General features: G+C 57.8%; 1 protein-coding gene across 4 annotated transcripts in view; it reads right to left on the bottom strand.

The window, feature by feature from the left end:
* Positions 1-12885: 12885 nt before the first annotated feature.
* Positions 12886-22913, bottom strand: part of CFAP65 (cilia and flagella associated protein 65) — a 45757-nt gene continuing 35729 nt past the window's right edge. For 2 of the 4 annotated variants that reach the window (XM_038421873.2, XM_043504778.1), the window contains 4 exons: positions 21407-21553; positions 20385-20708; positions 19679-19816; positions 12886-13902 (listed from right to left, as the gene is read on the bottom strand). In XM_038421873.2, coding sequence (XP_038277801.1) covers positions 13779-13902; positions 19679-19816; positions 20385-20708; positions 21407-21553 — 733 coding nt within the window. In that variant the 3' untranslated portion in view covers positions 12886-13778. The remainder of the gene's footprint in view (positions 13903-19678; positions 19817-20384; positions 20709-21406; positions 21554-22913) is intronic. The other 2 variants (XM_038421875.2, XM_043504781.1) reach the window with 2 other exon arrangements.

Below are 22913 nucleotides of genomic sequence, written 5' to 3'. Positions count from 1 at the left end.
CTCACATACAGTGGCGAGGGTGGCAGCAAGACCGACCGAGACAGCTCCTCCGGCTCCCCCCAGCCCTGTGGCTTCGTGTTGCTATTGCCGTGTGGGTCCCAGGACATTAGACGGACAGGGTGGGGGTGGGACCATCCTTTATTGGACCCACTCCGGTTGAGGCGAGGACAGAGACTGGAGACTTGGGTCTCTCTCACGAACAGAAGCGGGTCCAGTAAAAGCTCGTCCCTCCCCTGCCCAGCCACTTGGGAAGACACAATCGCACACACATGCCCATGCAAATCGCCCAGCCCAAATCCCACACACACTCTGCCCCAGCCATGCAAATCGCCCGCCCCAGGCCAGGTCTCATACCCACATACACAAAACACATGCAAATCCTGCCCCCACTGCCCCACTGCCGACACAATACCACGCACTCCAGGCTCCCTCCCTGTGTCTCTCACACCACAAATCGTAGCAATATTCAGGCTACGCCCTGCCCCAAAGGACCAGTCACTTGCCTCAGGCCAGTTACACCTTAGATCTCACACCAAAGAAAACACTTGTAGCCAATCCTATAATAAACTATCTCAGGTTTATTAAACAGGAAAAGGAAACAAGAGAGTTATTTACCAGGTTAAAGCAGGTAACCATAGCTACACAATGAGTTTCTAGCTTAAGTTTCCAAAGGTAATAGAAGGGTCTATGATAGACAAGTTTTATAGCTAGTTTTAGCTAGGGCTAACCCAGGCTGATTACCAGCACTAACACACAGGGGAGCCGGAAAGGGAGAGATAATAGACAGAAAATATCACAATGCCACTATCTAAATCCCTGGGACGCCCACACCTTGAACAAGGCGTGCAGATGTGGTCATCGCATCTCAAAAAAGATACATTGGAATTGGAAAAGGTTCAGGAAAGGGCAACAAAACCGATGAGGGGGATGGACCAGCTGCTGGATGAGGAGAGATTAATAAGAGTGGGACTTTTCAGCTTGGAAAAAAGATGACTAAAGAGCGGGGCTGGGCGGACATGACCAAGGTCTATAAAATCATGTCTGGTGTGGAGAGAGCGACTAGGAAAGTGTTATTTGCCCCTCTGTGTAACACAAGAACCAGGGGTCACCCAATGAAATTAACAGGCAGCAAGTTTAAAACAAACAGAAGGAAGGACTTCTTCCCTGTGACAAAGTGGGAATTTTTTAAAATATTTTTATGGTGCCTCAGTTTCCCCAATATGCTGCATTGTTACCTGGGGGGTGGGAGGTCTGTTCGCTGTCTGGGCAGGCCAAGACACAGGTGTGAATATTTCTCAGCTGTCTGGCCTTAGGTCCCACATCAAGGGAGCTCTTGAGAAGACAATGGCAGCTCCAGTGGCCCAGACATGGACACCTGGCAACCAAGGAGGCAGAGAGATACGGACTTCCCCGCCTCTTGGCAGGGGGCTGAGCCACATCTCCGCAACTCGGGAACAAAGGACTGGGGCAGGGGGATGAGGCAACAGTCAAGTATGGGCTGTCCCTGCAGATGTTTATGGAGGTGCAGTGTTCCCTAAGGTGGTACACATCTCCCTCCGGGACTGCCTCAGCTGGCTCGCTGATCGGAGCTCAAAGTGGGAAGCAGGGGGGCTGAAGGAACAGGGGCCCAGCCTGAGGAAGTGGTGAAGCCACAGGGCCTGCCCTGCTGGGGGCTGGCTCACTGACCCCCAAGAGATTGTTCCAAAGGTGGGGGTCACAGCATTGGTCCCGTGGATATATGATAATCACACAACACCCAAAAAGAAAAGGAGGACTTGTGGCACCTTAGAGACTAACACATTTATTTGAGCATAAGCTTTCATGAGCTACAGCTCACTTCATCGAATGCATCCAATGAAGTGAGCTCTAGCTTATGAAAGCTTATGCTCAAATAAATGTGTTAGTCTCTAAGGTGCCACAAGTACTCCGTTTCTTTTTACACAACACCCAGTACACCTGTGGAACTCATTGCTAGGGGGTGTTGTGAAGGCCAAAAGTATAACTGGGTTCAAAAAAGAACTAGATAAGTTCCTGGAGAATAGATCCAGCAATGGCTATTAGCCAGGATGGGCAGGGTCACAACCCCCTGCTCTTGGTGTCCCTAAACCTCTGACTTCAGAAGCTGGGAGTAGAGGATGGGGTGGATCAGTCGATAATTGCCCTGTTCTGTTCATTGCCCCTGAAGCGCCTGGCACCAGCCCCTGTTGGACGACAGGACACTGGGCTAGATGAACCATTGCTCTGGCTCAGTGTGGCCATTTTTATGCTGGCTCGTTCCTGGACCCATGCCAAGCCTCACACGTGAGTTAGGGACGGCGATGGGCGTGAACCAAGCGTGGCTGGTGAGCTGTTGTTATTAATTTGTTCTGCGGGAGCCTGGAGCCCACGGCCCTGCAGAGCCCAGTGCCGCACACACAGACAGCGCAGGGATGGGCCAGCTCACATCCCTGTCTGGGGACAAGACAAGAGATGGATTCTTGGGCACTGGGCCCGCTGCCCTGGCAGGCGCAGGGATCCCCAGGCCGGCTGCTGTTTGTTTCCATGGGGTTGGGGGTTGGCAGGACCTTGCACACGCTCTTTGTGAATAAACAAGCCTGCCCCAAAGAATGGCCCTGGCCTGCAGCATCCATTTCTCCTCCTTGTGGAAAGCCCCAAAACCGGGGGAACTGCTCTGGCATCGGGCACGGCCAGGGTCTTCGCCCTGGTTCTGCCACTGCCTCAGGCCGTGAGTGTGTTGCTGCGGTCTCTGCTGGTGCCTCTAGTTACCGTAATGCCCCTGAAGACATGCAGGGTTTGCCAAAGCACTGACCTGATTTAGGGGCAAAGTCCCAGGGTCATCCAGTGGGACACAGTCCTACCCAGCGCCCAGCGCCCGTCTCTTTAGGGCGAAACCTCACGAGAAGGACAAGCAGCGTCTGGGCCGGGTGTCCTTATGTACCTGGCTGCGGAGCTGTCGCTAGCGTGTGGGGCTCTCCCCCGCAGCCGGGTGTGTTATCTGAGTGAGCCCGGTGCTAGTGAAGGAGGCAGGGGCCCTGGGGCACCTGGTTTTGGTCAGGACTCTTGGCAGGGTGGGGTGGGGTGGGGTTGGGCTGGTCTTTTTCTGGGCTGTGTTTGTTGCAGGGGTTTTTCTTTCTTTCTTTTTAACTTTGTCAAACTTTTACTGCAAAAGGAAAAGGGGAACCGGGGCCAGAATCCGAACTCAGAGGGAAGCCCCGGGCTCGGCCACGGGGGAAACCGGCTGGTAGCTATTCCGGCTTAGCTCCTGCTGCAGCTGTGCTACTGCGGAATAGCTAGTCCGGGCGAATCCCCACGTGGACGAGTCCCCAGAGCCGAGCTCGGCAGGGTACAAACGTCCCCTTCTGGCTGTAACTGAGACCTGTCCACTGGCAACGGCCTTGCTCCAGTCGCATGCTTGGCCTATGGCCACCCCACGACCCCCGGGGTGCACTTTAGCTGCCCCGGCATGGGGCTGCCCTCCAGTGCCACCTGTGGGGGTCAGAGAGCCCACCAGGCAGGTGCACCTGAGACAGCGCCCCCCACAGGATGGCTGATGCCAGGTCAGCTGCATCCCGTCCTCAGACAGCTGCAGTCGGTCAAACCCACTTCTGTGCAGAGGGAACCTCCCCACACCCCCTGGGCAGCGCGGCCTCAGCCCAATGGGCCAGCAGGGCAGCGGGGCGCTGCTCCCACGTCCCAGCGGCTAGAGCTGCAGGAGGCCCATCAGGCTGGACCCTGCTGTTAAGCCCTCGTGTCAGAGTCACTGGTGCTGGGCTCTGGCTGGTTGCCTCGCTGGTGCAGTGTGATGCAGCCCCAGTGGGACCCCACCCAACCTGCAGGGCTTGGACTCCACGTCTTTCACCCACCCACCATCTCCGCCCCGGCCCCCAGCCCCTCTCTGCAGCCAGATTCCTGCTGAGCTTGCCAGGACTCCCACGTTCTGGGGAGCCCCAGGTTGCTGAGCCAGAGGAGGGAGGGGGTTGTCAGCAGGAGCAGTGATTTGTCCTGCAGTGTTGCCGAGGGGCCCTAGGCTGGGATCGGGGCCCATAGTGCTGGGCAGGTGATGACAGGCAGCAGACAGTCCCTGCCTTGCTCAGAGACAAAAGCTGGAGCCAGCCAGCTGAGGGGGCACAAGGGACCAGGGCGAAATCCATCCTCCCTCTTCCCCACTGCCCCAGGGGCTCCTCAGCCTTGACTCGCCCAGGAGAACCGCCCCGTGGGTCTCCTCGCTACGCCACTATGGGGCAAGGTCCTCCCCAGGGAGTCCTAGTGGCTGTGGGGGACCTGGGTTGTGGAGCCTTCCAGCTCTGAGTCCCTGGCCCCAAAGTAGCCCGGGTTGCACAGAGGACAGCCCGATGGTGAAGCGACACAGGGAGTCTTAGCTCCGGCCCTAGGGGAACCAAGGGGTGCACATCACACCAGGCCCTGTGGCTGGCAATCCCAGCAGAGAGCCCTCTCACCCCCAGGGTCCCTCTGGGGAAGACGAGGTGCTGGGAAGCTCACCCAGGCACGGCCCATGCTGTGGGTAAGGGCTTGTCTTCCCGTACAGCGGTGGGCGTCATCCCCCACCTCCCCAGGAGCGGGCGCTGGGCGAAGCTCTGTACTGGCTGCACGGGGGCTCGGTTGGTATCACTCCGTCGCTGGGGGCTGGATTTTTCACACCCCAGTGATGGAGTTACGCTGACGGGTCTGCAGCATAGACTCGGCCTTCAGAGAGAGCGGGCTCCCTGGGGCCCCCAGCCCAGCCCTCGCCCCCATGCGAGTCAGTTACCAAGTGTCTCACTGGGCACTAGGAGGGGGGGGTTAGCACAGGTGAGAGCCAGGTGCCCACTGCCCCTGCAGCTGGGGCTGGCTAAGGGGACAGAGCCATAGGGGGCCAGGCCCTGCTCTGTCACTTGGCACAAGGCAGCAGCTGACTACAAATACTTAATGACACCAAGTATGGGGGAGGGGGCTGAACTGAGAGATGCGACCCTCCCACCCCATCCCCCTATTGCTGCCCTGCTTGCCCTCCCCGCCCCGTGGGGGTGCTGGCAGCTGCTGAGAGTCCCCTGAACTCAGGGGAACAGTGAGACCTGCCTGGGGTGAAATACTGGTGAGCACCGCCCCTGCTGAGCCAGTCCCCGCGGCAAGGCAGGTGAGCTCCCGCTGGCTTTGAATGGACGGCACTCATGGGCAGGGGGTAACTCTGGCATTCCCATCTCTCCCCCCAGACTCCCCAGAGTTGCTGCCGGGAGCTCCATGGGGCTGTATGTGTACCTTGCACGCTGGAGGTGTGCACACTGCGTGGCTGGCACATCTCATGGGTGTACATTGCGTGTACCTCATCTGACATGTATGTAGGTTCCAGGCATGTTGGCCAGGGGGGCTGTATGCCACTTGTGTATATTGCATGTCACACATGATTCGCAGGTCATGGCAGTGGCACGTTGCATGTCCACCGGGAGTGCACCTTGCACGGGCATTGCATGGCGTGCGTGCACGTTGCACACATGTCACAGGTGTGTCACAGGCGTGCCGACAGGCTGGACCTGCCTAACGCGAGCCGAACGAACAAAACGTTCACGTCAGGTCTTGCACGTGGGGCTCGACGCCAGGCAAGTGCAGAGGTTGCTCCGGGCTCGGCCTGCTTACGCCCGTCCCTGGCCCAAGCCGACAACTGGACTGGGGGAAGACACCTGGGCAGGTCCCTCTGCCCCTTGGATCTGACGTGCAGGAGTGGGGTCCTGCCATTGCCCTGGGTTTGGAACCGGTTCACCCCAGGGGAAAGTCCGGAAGGCGCAGCCTGGGGGAACAAACAGAGCAGGGAAAAGGGGAGTTAAATGGCTGGGGGCAGGGGCAGAGCAGTGAAAAGAGAAGGAAGGAAATTAAATCCCCAGGGAGAGAGGGGCAGAGAAAGGCAGAGAGCAAGAGAGGAAGGGAAAAGCGAGGAGAGGGAGCAAGAGAGACACCGAATGTGGCAAAGCAGGTGGATCAGTGACTCCGGCTGAGCTGACCCCCGTTCCCTCTGCTCTCTGGGGTGAGTCCCTGGGGCATCGGAGGAAAAGTCCCTGGTATTGCCTCCCTTGCAACCCGACAGTTGGGGTGCAGCCCCCATGAGCCCTGAACACTGACCCCTCAGTCTAAGCTGAGGACAGTCCTGCTCCCAGCCGCAACCCCAGGCCCCAAAGGCAGCAGGGCTGGCAGGATCTCACCTGGTTCCGGGGACACGCTGGCAGCTGGCAGGTGAGTCGCTCACCTTCTCCGGATGGCTCCCAAGCAGAAAATGAGGGCGCCGGCGGCGCGGTGGGGCTTTTATAGCCCTGATAAAAATAGCGCTGACTCCCAGTGAGCAAGGGGGGCCGGGGAGCTGGGGCTGTGCAGAGCCCGGGGAGAGGGCTGGGTCGGCAATGGAGAGCTTCTCCCAGCACACCTGTCACAGGCTCTGTGTTTGCTCAGCGCAAATATTGACCCAGAGGAGGCAGGCTGGGCAGGGGAGGTGATTAGCCCACCTAGATTAGAGCCAGAGCAGGGCTCTCTGCAAACTCCCCAGGGCTGCTTTGTTAATGGGAGCCTGATGGGCTGACAGGAGCCAGGAGCCTGGGCGCTGGAGGGGGGGCGAAGGGGGCCAGAGGAGGAGACACTCATTAACCTGCCCTGGAACAACACCAGCTGTCACTTTTCCGCCCACCTGCCTGGCTCACTTTGCAGCCACGGGGCGGGGCAGGGGGAAGGGGGGGGGAGCTGTGGGGGTGCGCAGAGGAGCCGGGCCTGAAGGCAACCTGCATCGTTCCAAATGGAAAGGAAGGAAGGAGGGAATGGGGCAAAGGAGCGAGAGATGGGGTGAGGGTAAACAGCTCCCCTCCTGGGTGGGCTCTGGCAGGGCCTGGCAGAACATGGGTTTGGCTGGCATTGGGAAAGCCGGGGGAGAGTCCCCCATCCTCCATGCGGCCTGCGTTCCCTGTTCCCAGATGTGTCCGTTCCCCTCCAGCCGTGTTCAGACGCAGATTGTGAGCAGGTGCCCAGTTTGCCAAGCAAGCTGGATCACTCGGGATCTGGGACCTGTCACTTCATTATTTACCCCTCCCTCCATTCCTGTGTCACCTGCAGAACGTATTCGGGAGATTTGGGGGTTTTCTCCCAGGTCATTGCCAAAGATGTTAAACAGTGTTAGGCCAAGAACCGATCCCTGCAGGACCCCACTGGACACTCCCTGGTTCGAGGAGGAATCTCTGTTCACAATTACACCTGGAGACCTCTCCGTGAGCCTGTTTTTAATCCATTTCAGGGGGCCCCGTTCATTTGATAGGGGTCTGCTTTTTCATCGAAATGCTGTGCGGTACCAAGCCAATGGTAATGCCAGGGGATTAAGCAACCACATCTCCAGTTCCAGCAGACGCCCCCCAGAACGTGTCCAAGATACGGCAACAGGCTCCAGGAGAAACGCTCCAGAGCTCCCTGCCCGTAAGGCACCCGCGGGATCCCCAGGGCCTGCTCCGACTCTGAACTACGCTGGGATAAAGCAAGAGTCACTCCCCTGCAGTCAACAGAGCGACCCCAGCGTGAACACAGTGGGGGTGAGGAGAGCTCTCGCCCAGCTCGGTGAGGGGCTCTGTGCCAGACGGCCGTTGGATGGACTAGCTTCCCTCCACATGCAGGAGCCCTGGCAGGTAAATCGATGCTGCGGCTGCGTGTGACCCTTTCTCCCAGACAGACTGCCCTGGAGCCCGAGTCCACTATGTACTCGCACAGCATGGGCAGGACAAGCTTCCCCCGAACCCGCCAAGGGATGGTGGGCTTGTGATGCAGGCCCCTGGCCCTCCTAGGAACCAGACTGAGACACTCCCCCCACCCAACCCACTGCAAACACCAAGCAGCCATCAGGGAAAGGGGCCTCCAGTTCCTGCTGGCCTGGCCTGGGTTAGACACGTCCAGGGGAGGCTCCAGGCCCAACCCTTAGAGCAATCCAGAGCCCTGTCCCAGAGCACTGAGTTGCTGGAGCTGTTCGGCCTAGTGGGTGGGGACTGAGAGTCAGTTCGATGCCTGGCTCCGCCACTGTCCTGCTGCGTGACCTTGGGGAAGTTACTTCATCCTCTTTCCCCTCTCATCCTTTGTCTGTTTGGCTATTTACACTGCAATCTCCTTCGGCCAGGGACCGTCTCTCGTGGTGTTTCTACAGCACCATGTGCGCTGGGGTCCTGATCTGCACTGGGGTCTGTGCAGCACTGTGTGCTCTGGGGCTCTGATCTGTACTGAGATTTGTATAGCACCGTGTGTGCTGGGGCCCTGATCTGTGCTTGGATCTGTACAGCACCATGCACGCTGGAGCCCTGATCCGCACTGGGGTCTGTACAGCACCCGGCGCGCTGCAGCCATGACCTGCATTGGGGTCTGTGCAGCACCCGGCGAGCTCAGGCCCTGATCTGTGCTGGGATCTGTACAGCACCGTGCACGCTGGAGCCCTGATCTGCACTGGGGTCTGTACAGCACCCAGCGCGCTGCAGCCCTGACCTGCGTTGGGGTCTGTGCAGCCTGCATTGGGGCCTCTAGGTACCACCACACTAATAATGAATTGTACAGACCAAGGGGACACCCCCATACAAGGGAAAGGAGTCCAAGGGACCTGTGGAGCCATTCACTGCTCCTCGGCACACGGTGCCAGGTAACCCATGGTGAGGACTATCTCTAGGGCTGAGGCTCTCCCCGTCTTTCTGCCACACACGAGGCTGTGCTGCCAGGATGGACAGAGCGCATCAGCAGCAGGTCATGGCGGGGCTGCGGAGCCGTGCGGTGCAGACACACGGTTCTCACCGGTGCTCCCAGCCCAGGTGCTGTTTTGTTCTCATCTCATTGTCTCCCAGACAATGGCATGACTCGCCTGGTGTTAAATGTTTTAAGGAGTCAGGATCCCTTCTGTTCTCCCACCCCCCCCCCCCCGGGCTCTCCCCAGAAGCAGGGTCCAGGCCGCAGAGCAGCAGGCAGAGAAGAAAAGGCAGGGTTGCATATCGTATGAAATCCATGGCGACGGATCTCTCTGCTATCTAGCACTGGGCGGAGAGCATCTCATTAGAGCTGCGCCGCTGGTGAGAGCTCCCTGCTCCTACTCAGAGGAGACGTCAGTCCTCACCCCTAGGAGATCTATCGATTGCCCTCCTGGGAAACATCCAACACCCCAACCTGCAGGGAACAGACCACAAAAGTGCTCCCTTCTTTCCCTCTAAACATGTCCCAGGCAAAAGCAGGTCCTGAGTCTGCAGCACCTCCTAGGGCTGGAAATGACACTGCCCCGAGTGCTGGGCAGCCAGTATTCAGGCCTGGCCCGTGGGCAGAGTTAACGTGCAATTTCTCAGCAAACAGCAAGGCTACATTCCCAAGCTTCCTCCCAAGAGAGCTGGGCAAGCAGGTTTCCAGCACTACAGCCAGCTTGTCCCTCCATCCCTGGGGCTTCTCACGGTGTTTCCCTCTGTCCCTGCAGCTTCTCGTGATGACAGGTCACAAAACAATGGCACCCTGGCATCTTGAAATGAGCGCTTGGCATGTCTACAGCATCTTCCATCTCATGGCAGCACTTCCCAAGCCTCCGTGAATTCAGTCTCTCCTCCATGAACGAGCAAGTTTCAGTGTTGACCATTGTACAAATGAGATAAACAAGATGAAGCCACTTGCCCAAGATCATATGGCAAACGGGTAGAAAAGCTGGGTGTAGAACCCAAGAGTCCTGGCCCCCACATCCTGTGGTGGTGCCATAAGGTTTAGCAGCTAGCTGGAGACATTCTCCAAGCTCTTTAGACCTTTGGTAGAAGTTTTGTAATTGTATGCAGGTTCTCCTGTCATGCCTGGATATGGTACCAATGGCAACCTGGGTTTGCAGGTGGAGGGAGATGAAAACTGGCACCAAAGCAAAACGTTCAGCAACTTTTCTCCAGAACAGCCAAGGCAGAATCTATGATGGTGGGTGGAGCAAGCTGTATTTCCAACTTGTTAGCATCATCTCTCAATCCTTCTAAAGAGATGCTCCCTGGAGAGCCAGCACCATCTCTGGCATAACTCTGCGGAAGCCAGCAACCCCCAAGATTAAATACAGCCCCAGAGAGAGAGAATAAGAGTAGTTGTACCTAACAGCCATGGACCAATGTGTGAGAAAAGGCCAATAGGGCGCTACAGCTGGGGGAATCTCTGTTCATCACAGCCTGGTGGCAGAGAACGGACAATAAACATCAATCTCCGCTTTCTTGAGAAGGGTCGGATCTGTCACCAACAACCCCCCCCCCCAGCACCCAGGGCAGGATGTGAGCTGTTAACAACAGGAAAGCTGTTCTCCAGGCATCACACTGCATCTAGGCTACACATGCGGTCTGTTTGCTTTTCAATATTATGCCTTTAAACACATAATAATGCTTAGCACTTTCCAAACATTAACTCGGTCCATCCTGCCGCCCCATGAGGGAGGGGAGCTGAGACCCAGAACGACTCCGGCCAGACAACAGAGCGCATCAGACTAGAAGGCAGGAGTGCTTGTTCCCATGCTCAGACGACTAGATCATCCTGCCTCTCCGAGCTTTCCAGATCATCCCTGGTTCTGTTCCCCATCTTGATCCAGTGGGACCCCACCCATGGGGCGCACAGGTGCATCTTGGCGCAATGATGTGGTTCCGAGGACAGAGATGGAAGAGGGGAGCAGATCCCGGGCTGGTTTTGCAGATCTAGAGCTGAATGTTGTGAACAAGGGTAGAGGACTGTGGAGAAATACCCCTTTGAGGTGACTGTCTGAGATGCTTGCTGAGCCCGGGGAGGGGGGTCCCCTGGAAGTCTGGGATCGTGCTGCTGGTGGGACAGGAGTTGGTGCATCTTTGTGCTGTTTCTCCCTATTGAATTTGCCCCAATCACTATATTTTAAGAGCACAGTACAGGGCAGAGCAAAGACTCTCCTGTCACACCACCGCTACAGAGCTTTCTTCCAAGGGACAGACAGAATCGGGATGCGCCTGGGAAGAAATTAGCCAAAAGAATCCCTGTGAACCCTATGGCATGGGTCTATCTGTCCAGGGGTAGCCTACTGTCTAAGTACTTCTGTGGCTCTCGGCACCGGTCTCTGCGCTTCTCTGACAAAGGAAAAGTCTTGCTTTTCGGCCATTCTACTGGCCACGTGCTGTCACCAAGATTAGAAATACCCGCAGGAAACAGGGATCCCACCCACGACTGACGCCCAGGAACCCTCCCTTTGCTGATTCAGCCCCATCCTTGCTGAGCTGGAGGGGCGAGGAAGAGCTCTCGCCACCAGGGAGCTGGCCTCCCCGGGAGTTCAAAGCAATCTAATGAATGGGATCCCTGCTGCATGAGGATTGTCTGGGCCTTTCCCATTCTAGGGGTCAGTTGGCTTAAGAGCCGTAGATTCCAAAGCGAGAAGGGACCATTGTGATCATCTCGTCTGATCCCGTTTAACACAGGCCAGAGAACTGCCCCCAAGTAATTAAGAGGGTAACGGTCTACATTAGTTGCCAGCTAATGAAGTTGCCCCTTTAGCTCAGGCGGTAGAGGCCCGTGCTTTCAACCTGCTGGTCCCGGGAGCAGTTCCCACTGAGGAGCGATTTGATACCTTTGCTGGACAGCCCCCAGGATTCCTTTGGCCCAGGACTGCAGCTGGGCAGCCCTGAAGGTTATTACTGGAAGGAGCCTGCAGCCAGCTGCCATGGCAGAAGGGAGGCCCCTGTGTCAGGATTCCACCTGGGCACTAGGTTCACCCCCATTTGTGGTGTGATCCCGGAGTCCATAGGTCTATTTCACACCTCATTAAAAGTGTTCCCTCCAGCGGCATAGTGCCCCATACCCCGAGCTGGGACACTGAGGTCAGCACGGGCTCAGAGGGGTGGGGCACAGCACCCCCTAAAGATTCACCCACCCTGCTCCCTGCAGTACAGCACCCCTAGACTAGAACCATGCTGGGTCAGCACGGACAGACAGCATGGACAGTGCCCCCTATTGAATTACCAGCACCAGCTCTTCCCCTCCCCAGCCAGGGTGAGCTTGCATGATGTGCCAGGATCCCAACCCAAGCTGTGCCAAGCATTCCACGGACTGGGACAGGGTCACCCCGGAGCACAGGTTCCGCCTAGGCAGAGAAAGCAGCCAGCGCCCTGGTGCAATGAGCTGTGGATCACAATGGGCTGGGCGGTGGTGGCACCTCACGCTGTGCTCTCAGCTCAGGCGAGCAGAAGGCCCTGCTGGGGAGAACTGGAGCCCCAGCTTGGAGGAGGGGAGCAGGTTGCTCAGGAGAAGGATCCAGACTCCATCTGGAGCCCCCAGGCACCTGGCTGAGCTCTGGAGCAGCCAGATGGGCCCTCGCTGTCTCTGACAACAGGAACAGCCCAGCCCTGCGGCTTGGGGACATTTACAAACATGCAACTGCTGCTTGTAGCTGAGTGCAGGGTTCAGCTGTCACGTCCCCGGGTACAGCAAGCGGGAGGTGCCTCCTGCACCCACTGCCAGTACTGCTCTGGGCAGCTGGGGCAATACACCCCTCCCTCACTCCCCAGGCACTGGGGTATCGGGTCAGTACCACAGGACCCAAATACAGAGGAACATACAGTACCAGCACTGCCCTGGCACCAGGCACAATGCACTGCCCAGGCTGCTGCACCAGGGCCATGGTGCCCACACTGCCTGTGTGCTAGGCACAGTACGGCTGGCCTGGCTCATGGCCAGGCACGTGCCCAAAAGATGGCTGAAAAAAGGGGTAGAGGTGGGAGGCCAGAGCTGTGTCTTGTGTCCTGTGTTACCCCACACAGGAGCTAGCCGGAGGGGTGGGGCCCACTCTGACTCAGCCACACTCCTCAGAGTGACTCCCCCGCCCAGCCACTCCCCAGAGCCCACAAAGCCTGGGAGCAGGGGAGGCCTCGGCCAGGCGTCTGGGTGAACCATCTGGTACTTTTACTAATGGTGCTGGTGCCACCTATTGGCAATTGCTGACCCTGCCTGTTTCGGGTGAATCTCTCTCCTCTGACACTCGGGTCTTGGCTTGCCTGCCAGGCCACGGGGTGCTGAGGGGGAGACACAGACAGGCCATGCACAGTCCACAGGGGTCCCAATTCCCCCCACCCCCGGGGGAGCAGCATGAACGGCTCTGCAGGGGCCCATGTGCCATAACAGGACTCTGAGCGGCGAGGGGGGCCCCAGCTTGGCAGGAGCTCAGTCCAAGCATTAGCCACCTCACACTCTCCCAGAGAAGGGCACAGCCATACAGCACATTTTATTTGGGGGTAGCACCCGAGGGAGTCAGTCCTGCAGCCAGTCAGGTAGCTGCACGGCAGGCCGGCCGTTCCTGAGTGGAGCTGCCCCAGTTTCACTGACGTTGGGCATCGTGGCAGCAGAAGGGCCCGGGTTCCTGCTGCCGCTGCAGAGAGAGATTGAGAACCGGAACAGCGTGCAGGGAGGGAGTCGTCAGTGGCAGGCTCAATTTCAAAGTAGGCATGTTCAAAACCCGCGTCCCACCCACAGGGACAACCTGGGGCATGCGGGGGACACTTCACCGACAGAGTCCCGCTCCAAATGCCCAGCTCGCTGCAAAGCAAGATGCCCTCCACACTCAGTGCCAGGTGGCTGAACTCCCCTAGGCACAGCCACCCACCTCAGGTCTTGGGGCTGGCTCCTCTCTGACCTGGCCAGCAGTGGAGAAGGCCTGGTCCCCAGGAGCCAGCTGCCGTGGGGGATTCCAGTAGGGGCTGTGGCCGCTGCTGTTCCTCAGAGATCAGACTGAGCGCTGAACTCGGCTCGCATGGGCAGCGGTTCTGAGACATGCAGGCTATCTAGGCAGACCGGTTAATCTGAGGGTGACCCTCAGTTTCCTTCCCTTCGGTGGGGAGGCTGGGCCCAGGCCCTGGCTTGTGCGACAGCGATGCAGGGTGGCCAGGCATGGCTGGGCTGATGCCTCTGAAAGAGAAGAGATTCCCTTTGGATCTGGCAGCATCCAGCCTGCGGCCTCTCCTCAGGGCCTCCTGCACATCACCTTCCTCCTCCACCACACAGCCCTGGGGGATCCAGCAGGAGGAGCTGTCCCAGTAATGCCGGGAGATGGGCAGGTCAACCACCGAGCCTCTCCCACCCCATCCCAAACACTGTGCCTCTGGCCTTGCCCCAAATGCCGCTGCCCTGCCCATACTCCCCTTCCTCAGCACCCACAGCTGCCCCTTCCCTCAGGCAAATGGTTTCTCAGTGCCCGGCCCTGCTAGATGAAACCACTCGGCCCTGCCTCCCTTGGCCTCTCTGGCCCAACCCACAAGCAGTGGGTGTGACAAAGCGGGACTGTTCTTAATGTCTCCTCTGAATATTGTGGGGGTGCCTCAGTTTCCCCTAGGCAGTTCTTAAGTATCTGGGGGGTGGGATAAGGGGGTATGATCGTTGCAGAGCCCTAGAGGGCAGGTGTGTGCAGGGGTCTGGACACAGAGAATGGCCGACACCCTGTTTCCTGGCAACTGATGGCCTGGCCCTTCCCCCCTGCAAGGTGAGAGCTAAAAGGTTGGAGAACAAAGGAATCAGGTGTCCTCCTGGCCCGGGAAAGGGACAAAGCCCAGAGGAGGAGGGGCTGGGGAGAGTTTTCAGTTTGGGGCTGGTTGGGGAAATGGAGTTGGGGTGCGGGACCCTCTGGCTTCCCTAGGACCCCGCCTGGGCGGACTCGCTGTGGGAAGCGTACGGAGGGGCAGAGGATGCTGAATGCTCCGAGGTCAGACCCAGGAAGGGGGGAGCCGGGTGAGCTGTGTGTCCTGCAGACAGGCTGCTCCCAGAGAGGAGGCTCCCCCAGAGTCCTGCCTGACTTCACAGGGAGCAGATCCAGAGCATCGCCCGGGGACTCTGTGACAACTGGTGGCAGCGGTGGGATGTACTGCGCCCCATGGATGGTGCTTCCTGCAGTAAGTGACTGGGGAGCAGTAAAACAAAAGGGGATTGACGAGAACCAGGCATGCTGAAGGCTCAGAGAGGAGCGGTTTCGGGGGGCGGTTAACCCCTGGGAGTGTGTGACCAGCGAGAAGGACTGGGCAGTAATGGGGTCCCCCTGGGGACTGCAGTGAGCAGTCTCAGGGGTGGAGGAGCCTGCGGCTTGGCCCTGGGAGAGAGAAGGACTTTTGCAGTAACAGGGTTCCCCTGCGGATTGCAGCGAGTGGTCCCAGGGGTGGTGGAGTCTGCAGCTCGACCCTGGCAAAGAGGTGGTGACCTTGAGAAGGGCTGGCACCCTAGGGGCTCTCCCTGGAGACCGTGGGGAGCTGAGAGCACACAGGCCTGTGAGTCCACAGCAACTTGGGAACAGCAGAGTGAGGGCCTGTCACCATCTCCTTAAGAAGGACATTGTAACCCTGTGCAAAAAGAGAGGGTTGTGCATGGGAAAGTTCACCAAGGCACAGTTCATCGTGCAGCTGGAGGAGGATGATCACTCTAAGGAGCAGATTCCTGATCCCAAATGGGGCTATAGCAGGATCTGGGAGCAGCTGGAGTGGTAGCCAGGCATCCCCAAGACTCCTGTCCCCGACCAGACGAGGGTCTTCACGATCGGGTTCCCCATCGGGGGATCGGAGACGGACGGGATTGGAGCTGAGTCCGAGAGAGCAAGAGGACTGTGAGAGACAGCGAGAGGCCAAGAAAGAGCTGCAGAAACAGCAGCAGCATGAACTGGCGATGGTGGAGCGGAGAGGCAGAGGGGACCTCCCAGGGGTGAGTGGGGATAGATCCCGGGGTGCCAGTTCCACAGGGAATCTCGATACTAAATAGCTGCCCCTGGTTAAGGGGGGGATGTGGATGCCACCTCACTGCCTTTGAGCAGGTTGGCGATTTGAACCAGGAGGACCCTCCGGAAAAGCCCCGGTGTCTAGCTCCCTTGCTGGGTCCCAAGGCCATAGACTCCATCAGCCAGAGGGGTGGGGAGGTGGACAGGCTCCCACTTCTGACCCCAAACTATATGTCTGTGTGGAGTCTCCTGGGCTCAGGCCCCTCGGACCCCCAGTGGGAGCGGAAGGTGATGGTCAATGGGGAGACATTCTGGGGTGGCGAGATCCTGGGACAGAGAGAACTGTTGTCAGGCCCTGGGTGGTGCAGCCTCAGATGCTGTGGGGCTGTGTGAGGGTCCCAGGGATGAAGCCCCTCGCCCTGCCTATGGCCCAGATCCCTGTGCAGACCCAGGATGGGTGGGGCTGGCTGGTCGTTGGGGTTCTCCAGGATACCAGCTGCGAGACCCTGTTGGGGAGTGACTGTGTCTCTTTGGGACAGGATCCAGGCCCTGCTCCTGTAACGGCCGAGGGTTTGAATTTGAATCCAGGGAACCAATCGGCGGAGAGAGAAATGGTCAGTGAAAATGCAGCTGACTTGGCTGGCAGTGGGGAGGAGCTGCTAGGCTCAGGATACCTGCCTGCCTGTAACCAGACCCCTGGGGCTGGGTGGGACAGAGAGATGCTCCCCACCCCCTTGCACACCGGAGAGGGGGCTCACGCTGGCTCTGATGCAGTGAGGAAAGCAGCGAGCTCGCTGCCTACCCCCACTGGGACAGCAAGGGCAGCGCTGAGCACAGTGGGAGCTGAGACCCCAGCTGAGTGTGGGGAGACACAGGCAGGGCAGGGGATCTGTTGGGAGTGGCAAGGTGCTTGGTAAGGAAAGTCTGGATGAGCCTAGGCAGCCTTGTGAGCTGATGGCTTTGTCTAGTCAGCAGGGTGGGAAGACGAGGAAAGCGGCAGATGAGTGTCCCTGCACCTTACCTGTTACCTGGGTGGAGAATTGGGACAGTGAAGGAAACGTCCCTGTGTCTGTCAGGGGTATTGACTTGCCTATGGAGGGAGCTACCCTGATCTCCAAGCTGTTGTCTGTGAACAGCCCTGTGTGCTGGGACCAGGGGAATGATCCCGAGCTGGGTGTCTGGGAAAGGAGAAAGTGTGTCCGGCTCTTCTTTGTCTGTGGAGCAGACAGAAGGGGCCTTTCAGCCTGGGATGGTGAGAATAGTGCAGTTGTCTCAGAGTTGGTTCTGGATTCAGCTAAAGCCCAGGAAGGGAATGGCCCTAAGTTTGTGTCTGCTCGGGAGACTGGCCCTGTAACTAGCTCGCATCCAGTTAGTGTCTATGTAAAATCCCAGAGACCAGACAATTCTGGTGCTTGTATTTTGCCTGTTGGTAGTGTGTTGTTGGGAAAGGGTGAAGCAACTCTGTCTAATCAGGGTGAGATCCTAGCCAGGGCACAAGGAGAGCAGAAAGGTGATTTGATTGTGTTACCTACTGAGGGTGTGGAAACCTGTAGCAAGAAGGAAAAGATTCCTGAACTTGTGTGTGCCAAAGGGAAGGAGAAGGCTTCTAACCTTTTATCTAGGAAGTCTGTGAGTTTACCTGAAAGGGGATTGTGTAGGAATCCACCTGATGGGCCAGAGGTGATTCTGGATGTAAGTGAGACCCAGAAAGAGTCTGTTGTTGCTCAGGAAAGTGTTCCTCTAGAGCAAGCCCTATGTGAAGACGGTACGGGCAGAATTTCTGTGAAGGGTGAATTGTTGCATAGAAAAGCCCCTAGGGAAAGGAATCCTCATGGAGTCTTTGCAAGCAGTTTACTGCAACTGAAGGGTGTGAAAGTGATTTAATCAAGAAAGTTTCAGTTCCTAACAGCCAGAAAGTTTATGTTGTGAATGGATCCACTGACTTTCCTGTTGAAGGATCCAGTGTGGATAGCTCTGAGAAGGTCTCAGATGGAGTGAAAGCTGTTAAGAAAGTTGAACAGTCCTATAACCAAGTGGCTGTGTTTGGCCAGCTTGTTGGGGAGACAAGGTTGTTGAGAAAGGGATGTCTCCATGCTAGTTCTGTAAGTGAACAGTATGTGGCCCAGGTCAAGATGGGGTCCCTAAACCAAGAGAGCCTGAATTGCAGGCCTCCAGACTGGAGAGCTGGGGGAAGACCCGATCCCAGTTTGACCCCCCGGGGGTTTTGGGGTGGCAAAAGGGCACAGGCCGCATAAACCTTCCCACATGCGGCATGCGAGTGCTATCGACCAGCCCCGACCTAAGGGAGGGCGTGAAACTGGAAGGACCTGGTGTAACTCCCACCAAGGAACAGGAGAGATGCTGGGGCATCCATGGGAACGTTGGTGGCTTCGAACTTCCCCAGGTCACCGGCTAAAGTGACCCCGCTCAGTTCGGTCTCAAAGGGGGGAGAGATGTGACGAAGCGGGACTGACCTTAATGTCTCCTCTGAATAGTGTTGGGGTGCCTCAGTTTCCCCTATGCAGTTCTTAAGTATCTAGGGGGTGGGATAAGGGTGTATGATCTTTGCAGAGCCCTAGAGGGCAGAGAATGGCCAACACCCTGTTTCCTGGCAACTGATGGCCTGGGCCTTCCCCCCTGCAAGGTGAGAGCTAAAGGTTTGGAGAACAAAGGAATCAGGTGACCTCCTGGCCCGGGAAAGGGACAAAGCCCAGAGGAGGAGGGGCTGGGGAGAGTTTTCAGTTTGCGGCTGGCTGGGGACATGGAGTGAAGTGCCGACGTGGTTGTCTGGCTCACTGCCCCCCAAAATGGACCCAGCTGAGGGGTCCTGGTCTCTGTACCTACAAGCTCTGTGTTAGACCGTGTTCCTGTCGTCTAATAAACCTTCTGTTTTACTGGCTGGCTGAGAGTCGCATGTGACTGCGGAGTTGGGGGGCAGGACCCTCTGGCTTCCCCAGGACCCCGCCTGGGTGGACTCGCTGTGGGAAGTGCACGGAGGGGCAGAGGATGCTGAATGCTCCGAGATCAGACCCAGGAAAGTGGAAGCTGTGTGAGCTTTTTGCCCTGCAGACAGGCTGCTCACAGAAAGGAGACTTCCCCAGAGTCCTGACTGGCTTCATAGGGAGCAGTTCCAGAGCATCGCCCGAGGACTCCGTGACAGCGGGCAAGAGCTCTGCCATTTAAGGAAGTGCCCCCAACCCCACAGGTTTCTCTTGGTGGGTCAGAGCTCAGGAGAGGTGTGCGGGTTCTCAGCTGCAGTGAAGCCCTGGTATGGGGCTGCCAAGCGTAAGCGTCGGAGCTTGGCTGCTGCTCCATTATGCTCTGGGATATAGATACCTACTGAGGATCGTTCGCCCGCTGACCCAGCCCAGCTCAGGACTCGTTGTGGAAATCCAGAATCGCACAGACATGCTTACGAAGGGTGGGATTTCATCCTCACACACAGCCGGCCCCCTAGCCTCACCCAGCACCACCTCCTCTAGCACATCCACAGGCGCTAAGATACGGCATGACTGCCTGCATGTCGCGCCAGGAATTCCACATGGATGTGGAGCGTGTGCCCATGAGGAGGCTGGGGTTGGACCCACGTTCCTCCCCCACCGCACTCCCAATTTTAAAATGTGATCCAGAGTAAGGAAGGTTTGGATGTTTGCTCAGCCACCCCCTATTAAACAGGGGTGCACTGTAGGGCTCCAAACGACGGGTGTCCACCCATCCTCCCCCTTCTCCCGCTGGAAGGGAATTAGACGACACAAAGGGAGACTCCCCCCTGGAGCCTACACCCTTGGCCTGGATTCTCCAGTGCCTTGGCCATTCCTGCTGCCTCCCTCTGGATCCTGGAGCGGGCTGGTGGTCGCACTCTCTGGGAGGAACCTGCCCATTTCACAACTGGCGCATGAGCTGTTGGCAGACGGAATGACAGAGTCAAGCCCTGTCGCCAGGAGTGGAGATGTGCTACAGCCGGATACAGGAGGCATTCCCTCTCCTTACCTTTGGGTGGAGGAGGGGGGCAGGGCGATCACCCTGGGACGGGCCGTCAGAACCACCTCACCACGGCTGGCCTCCACCATTATGTTCTGGAGCGTGTTCTCCAGCACCAACTCCAGCAGGTTCCCGAATGCAGGCAGCCTAGAGAGCCCAGAAGTGCAGGCTGGGGATGTTTAATGCCGCAGCGAGAACAGCTGAGATTCCCCTGGCACACACCGGGCTCCAGCAGGTGCTCCTAGCACACAGGTGGGTGCCAAGGTGCCACGGCCAGTCGCACTGAGAGTGGAGAAATGCAGCACCGGACCCCACGCCCTCCCCTGGAGTAGCCCAGCCACTCTCTCGGCACAGACTGTGCCTGAATCACGGGCTGATGGGCAGGAGCCTCCAAACCGCCTCTTCTGAAAACCCTGCCTCATCTGCACTGAATCACTCTGTCCACAGCTGCTCTCATCTGCAATGCTGCGTCGGGTCAGGAGCACTGCATGCTGGGGCCTGTCACCTGCACAGGCTGCACCGCTGTACACAGGAGGGTGGCTAGCAGACTGCGCGGGAGAACTCAGTGGGTGGCCACACATAGTGCATGGCTAGCCCACTGGAGGTACAGTGTGGGAGGGGGAGACAGATTCATGTCGAAGGTGACACCAATGCCACACAGTGGGCTCCCCATGGCCATGCTCCCTGTATCACACCAGCCGGGGCTCCTCCTCACCTGGTGATTGTCTCCTTCTCCTCCCGTAGCTGTTCCTGCTGAAGGATGTCACGCAAGCTATCCGGAGGCTCCTCCCCAGCCGCCCTGGGAGAGGTGACCAGGCTCATCTCACATTCTTCCTGACTCTCCCCCTCCTCCTCCTCTCCCGGCTTGTCCTTCGCACAAGGGGCTGGGGAAAGAGACGCTCTGGAGGAGCCGCCCGGGCTCCGCTTCCTGCCCTGGTGCTTTGCTGATCCTGCAGCCCTGACCTGGTGGAAGTAAGGCAGGGGCTCATCCAGGCTCCTGCTCATCGCCTGGTGGAACTCGGTGTCCTCCAAGAGGCCTCTGCGATGGGAGGGAAAGGGACAAAGGAATCAGAAACAACAGGCCATGGTCCTCTCTGACATAAGTAGACACATGCCCGCGGGACTGATGTCCTTGCCAGTGTAGTGACCCCCTAGGGATCATTCTAAGCCAGCTGTTCACACTTGAGTCAGTGGCCAACTTGGCCCCCTGCTAGCCCTAGGGAAGATGGCATCGATCCCTGAGTGCCTATGCCCAGAGCCTGTACAGCTAGTTAGTCTTAATGTAGCATCCTCCAGTAGGATCTCGCACTCCGCAGATGGGTGTGGTCCAAAGGCCACAGCCGGGGGATTGGCAGTGCCTCTGAAGCCAGGACAAACAACACTTCCAGAATCCAGCAAGCCACTGGGAGCCACACCGGAGGACAAGCGGCACTCATATTTATTACAGCTCCTCCCCAGCAGCTGGCGGGCACGCGAGGGAGCACACCCCCTCTGGTCAGCCCTCACATTCCTGGCTTAGCCTGGCTGGCGATGCACAACCCCCAGGGTAGGGCTCCTGCACTTCTGTCTTTCACAGGCCCAATTCCCCATTCCACGCCATTGGTCCGACACAACGTTCCTGCCAGTGGAAGGCCAGTAGAACGAAGCGGAGAATTGGGCCCATCTCCAGCAGTCCACCCCCCCTACCCCCATTTCAGTGGGGGGACACTGATTCTGAAAGGAAAGGGGAGCCTGTACCTGATCACAGCAGCCAGCAGGTCAGTCACCACCTGCATCTCCTGTTCGGAAGAGCCAGTCAGTGCCAGAAGAACAGGGTCTGTCCTGACGCCTCCCTCGTCCTTCCGCCTGTCCACAGCCTTGTCTCCCACCATCTCCTTGAGACGCCTGCAAAATAAGAAAACCTAGAGGGGGCCTCAGAGACAAAGTACAGTGCCTGGAACATGGGAGGGGGCCTGAGGGAAACCAGGACATGATCAGGTAATTAGAATTGGTAGCTTCAAGCACATCACTAGGGACTGGAGCGGGACACCTGACTCACCCAACCTTGCACCAAGTAAGTTTTGGTGCAGAGAGAATTGTTTTTACCACAGCTCTGAGGATACATAACAACAGGGCTTTGGAAAGACATGGCCCCTGCCTCTCTTGGGACCCTGCAGCATCCAACGGAGGGACGATGTTGTAGAGCAGAGGGCCTGCAGTGCTGGCAAACAGCTGGAAGCAAAAGAGAACAAGGGAGGGCACAGAAGTGCCAGTGTGGAGCGGAGAGGCACCTCTGGGTGAGAAAATGGACTGAAAGAGCACCCCCCTGTGCCACATGCAGGCACTGCTGAGACAAGCAGCAACCACCTCTGTTGACACATGCAATGACCAGATCCATGTAGTTCCACAGGGAATTACGGATGCCAATAAATTGCAGCCAGTCTGAAACCTGTCTCTCAGCGCCTGGCTGAGTGACCTGTGCTCCCTGCCTACGATTCCAAGCAGCAGCCTTGTGCACCAGCTGACATGCATTACCTGGGCCAACAGAAGACTCGGGGAAGGTGTGAGCAGGGAGGCTGCCAGCAGGAGAGAGGACATGCGCTGGCAGCTCACTTGAGAGAGCTATGATTGAAACCCTCAGTCACCATCCCCCAAAGGGCCCGAATTGCCCCTCCAGAGGAACAGCTCCTGATTCACATCAGGACCAGTGAGAGGGGACCAAGGCCCCAGCTGTCTGCCAGGAGCCTTCCCAGTCTGTTCCCAACTCCCCAGGCAAGTGCCAGTGCATGCGGGGGTTACAGTGCACATACATCGATGGCAGAGAGCTGTGAGCTCAGCTCTTGCTCGGCTCCAACCCGGGGCACTCAGCGTTGAGGGATTTAATGCTGCTGACAATGAGCAGAGCACCTTGAGCCCCACCAGCATCAGAGCCCTGCAAGCACAGATCAGAGGATCGTTTTTCCTGGGCGGGGCAGGGAATCAGCTGGTGGTTTCTGAGTTAGGGCTGGAGGCAGCAGAGGGGAAGACAAGGTGCCACTTGGTGGTTCTCAAACTTTTGTCCTAGTGACTCTTTTACACAGCAAGCCTCTGAGTGCAACCCCACCATATAAATTAAAAACACAGATTTTTAAATATTTAACACCATTATAAATGTTGGAGGGAAGCAGGGTTTGAGGTGTAGGCTGACAGCTTGCGACCCCCCATGTAATAACCTCACGATCCCCTGAGGAGTCACAACCCCCAGTTTGAGAACCCCTGAGGTAAA

This window comes from Dermochelys coriacea, chromosome 11, assembly GCF_009764565.3.
Source record: "Dermochelys coriacea isolate rDerCor1 chromosome 11, rDerCor1.pri.v4, whole genome shotgun sequence".
Taxonomy (NCBI): Eukaryota; Metazoa; Chordata; order Testudines; family Dermochelyidae; genus Dermochelys; species Dermochelys coriacea.
Note: the sequence above shows the minus strand (reverse complement) of the source record. Positions and strands in the feature narration are given on the sequence as shown.